Source organism: Malus sylvestris, chromosome 1 (genome assembly GCF_916048215.2).
Source record: "Malus sylvestris chromosome 1, drMalSylv7.2, whole genome shotgun sequence".
NCBI classification, from domain to species: domain Eukaryota; kingdom Viridiplantae; phylum Streptophyta; class Magnoliopsida; order Rosales; family Rosaceae; genus Malus; species Malus sylvestris.
Window position 1 is genome coordinate 15,934,707 of NC_062260.1, and position 2,357 is coordinate 15,937,063.

Consider the following 2,357-nt stretch of genomic DNA (forward strand, 5'->3'; position numbering starts at 1 on the left):
GGTATCAAATTCGTCATTCATAATATTCAAATATAAAATCTCTTACTTACAAAAAAAAAAATGTAACCGTATTGTAGCACTAAGTGACTTTGGTAATTATGGTTGGATATTGGAATCTTTACCTATTCGTCAATTTTAAGAATAGGATAAGACATTTGAACCAAACCACTACAAAGGCCAACTCAATTACGTACAACATATCATCAACAAACACCCTTCTCAAATCAAGGACAGATGTCCTTGTATATGTGTATAAAACTATATTAATCTTCCTACATAAAATTATAAAAAATCTTGTGGAGAAAAAGAGAAAAGAAAGCTGTATGCAGCTGTAGGCACTAAGAAATATGAAATCAAGGGACTGTATACCCTATGACTCATCTATGGGGCCCTGGAGAAGGATTTACCTATCACAGGAACTTATCGAATATTTCTTGTGTCTTTGTCTCACTCCTCCACGTGATAGGTTTTTTGCTCGCCCTTCCTTTTTTTTTTTATTCTTTTTCTTTTTTCCCCTAAAGAATTTTTGAGTTTCATTGAGCCAAGAGAGTTCCAAATCAGTTGCCTAAAATAATGCTCAATTGTACACTTTAGAGGGTCCAGAGCTTCTGTATTCTCTTGTGGAACTATAACCCTCCAAAGCATTTGCTAGCACAAGCAACCAAGCCACTCCCTCCCCTTCCTTCATCAACTAATTCAACCAACTAGGAATTCCAAAAACAAAAACAAAAACAAAAATTAACAATTAACAATTGTAATAGTAAAATAACACCTTAAACAACTCATAAATTGGACCCCTTCTTATTTGGTGCCCCAACTAGCATGGCTTTCCATATTCATTGAATACATTACGCAAACAACAACCAGAACTCTTCCAAATTCCATATGTTCCACTCCCCCATTTCTCCTCCCTCAACCTCTCCAATACATCCTAAATGCCTGCCCTCTATTTCCTAGGAAAAACTCCAAGAACATCAAGACGAAGCGAGGACGATTCTGAAGAATTTAGACTCATGCAGCAGGCTTTCATTTTGCAGAATATTCCTTTGGTGATGTGATTTTGGTTTACCTTCTCAAAACCTAAGCCAACAATATTAACATGTCTCTTCATTTCTTAGGCATATTCTGCCGACACCTCTTTCATTGCACCATGCAAATTGTTTATTGCCTTTGAGTTTGTGGGATTTTTTTTCAGATTCTTTATTTGTTATGAATTGTGGGAGGTTTGTATAATAGGAGCCTTAATGGATGTGGAGCACAGATGGATATATGTGATTGCAATTCAAGAAGAATTTAACAATAAAATCACGAGACTCTCAGGGTTGCATTGATTGATGGAGTTCTTCAACTGGTGCATAATCTGGCTGATGATCTTACTTTCTTTGTCATTTCCATTGCGGTCATGCGCGCAAGCCTCGAATGGCTATGATCCTTTATCCTTGACTAATTTCCTCCGTGATTATGCAAATGCAAATCTAAGTAACCCTCACACCGGCACGCTGAACAACATTTCTCTCCCGGCTAATTTTTCCGGCATGGAAGCTTCATTTGTTAGGATCCTTACTGCAAAGTTTTGGAGTAGAGGTGCAAATTTCAGTTCATTTTATATCCCACCAAGGGTTATACCAATACCTTCTGGCAGAAGGTTAGCTATAGTGTTTGAAAATTTAGGCAATTGGTCTTCACTTTACTACAAAGTGTCAAATTATACATTGGTTGCTCCTGTTGTTGGATTCATGGCTTATGATTCTCCAAATGCAACAGCAATTGGCAACCAGAAGCTCACTTTCACTACCGAGGGTGACCCCATCACAATCCGGTTTCCTCACATTGATGCTGCGGAAGGGGAGAATGTGACACGAAAATGTGTCCAATTTGGTGACGGGGGGAGCTTTGAGATCACTAACATGATTAGTGAAAAAGAGTGCATTACGCGCGGTCTAGGGCATTTCAGTGTTGTTGTTCCATCCCCGTCAGCACCAGCACCAGAACCGTGGCCAGGGTGGAAGAAAAAGAGGCACCGTAAACTGTTTGTGATTGGAATTGTGTTTGGGTTAGCATTTTTGGGGTTGATAATGATAGTTATATTCAAGTTGCAGACGAGGAGGAAACTTAAATCTATGGAGAAGCAATCTGAAAAGGGTGTGGCGTTCGATACATTTTGGGTTGGGAGAAGTAAAATGCCTTCTGCATCCATGACTAGAACTCAACCCTACCTTGAACATGAAGATGTTCCTTGACTCAAATTTTATTTCTGGTTCTTTCCTTTGTGTACGCCTTCTCTTTCCATACAAACTTGTAATGGTGAAGTAAATTTATTTATGAACTTTAGAATGATGACAGAAAAGTATTCTCAA

The 2,357-nt window shown here is 38.4% G+C and overlaps 1 protein-coding gene across 1 annotated transcript; it reads left to right on the forward strand.

Annotated features, from left to right (window-relative positions):
* The first annotated feature begins 582 nt into the window (after window positions 1–582).
* Window positions 583–2,357, forward strand: LOC126620222 (uncharacterized). Its single transcript, XM_050288734.1, has one exon. The coding sequence runs from the start codon at window positions 1,335–1,337 to the stop codon at window positions 2,238–2,240; it is 906 nt and encodes a 301-aa protein (XP_050144691.1). The 5' UTR covers window positions 583–1,334; the 3' UTR covers window positions 2,241–2,357.

Bases quoted from the DNA above. Each gene is read 5' to 3' on its own strand.
- LOC126620222 (XM_050288734.1), top strand. From the start codon at position 1,335: ATGGAGTTCTTCAACTGGTGCATAATCTGGCTGATGATCTTACTTTCT.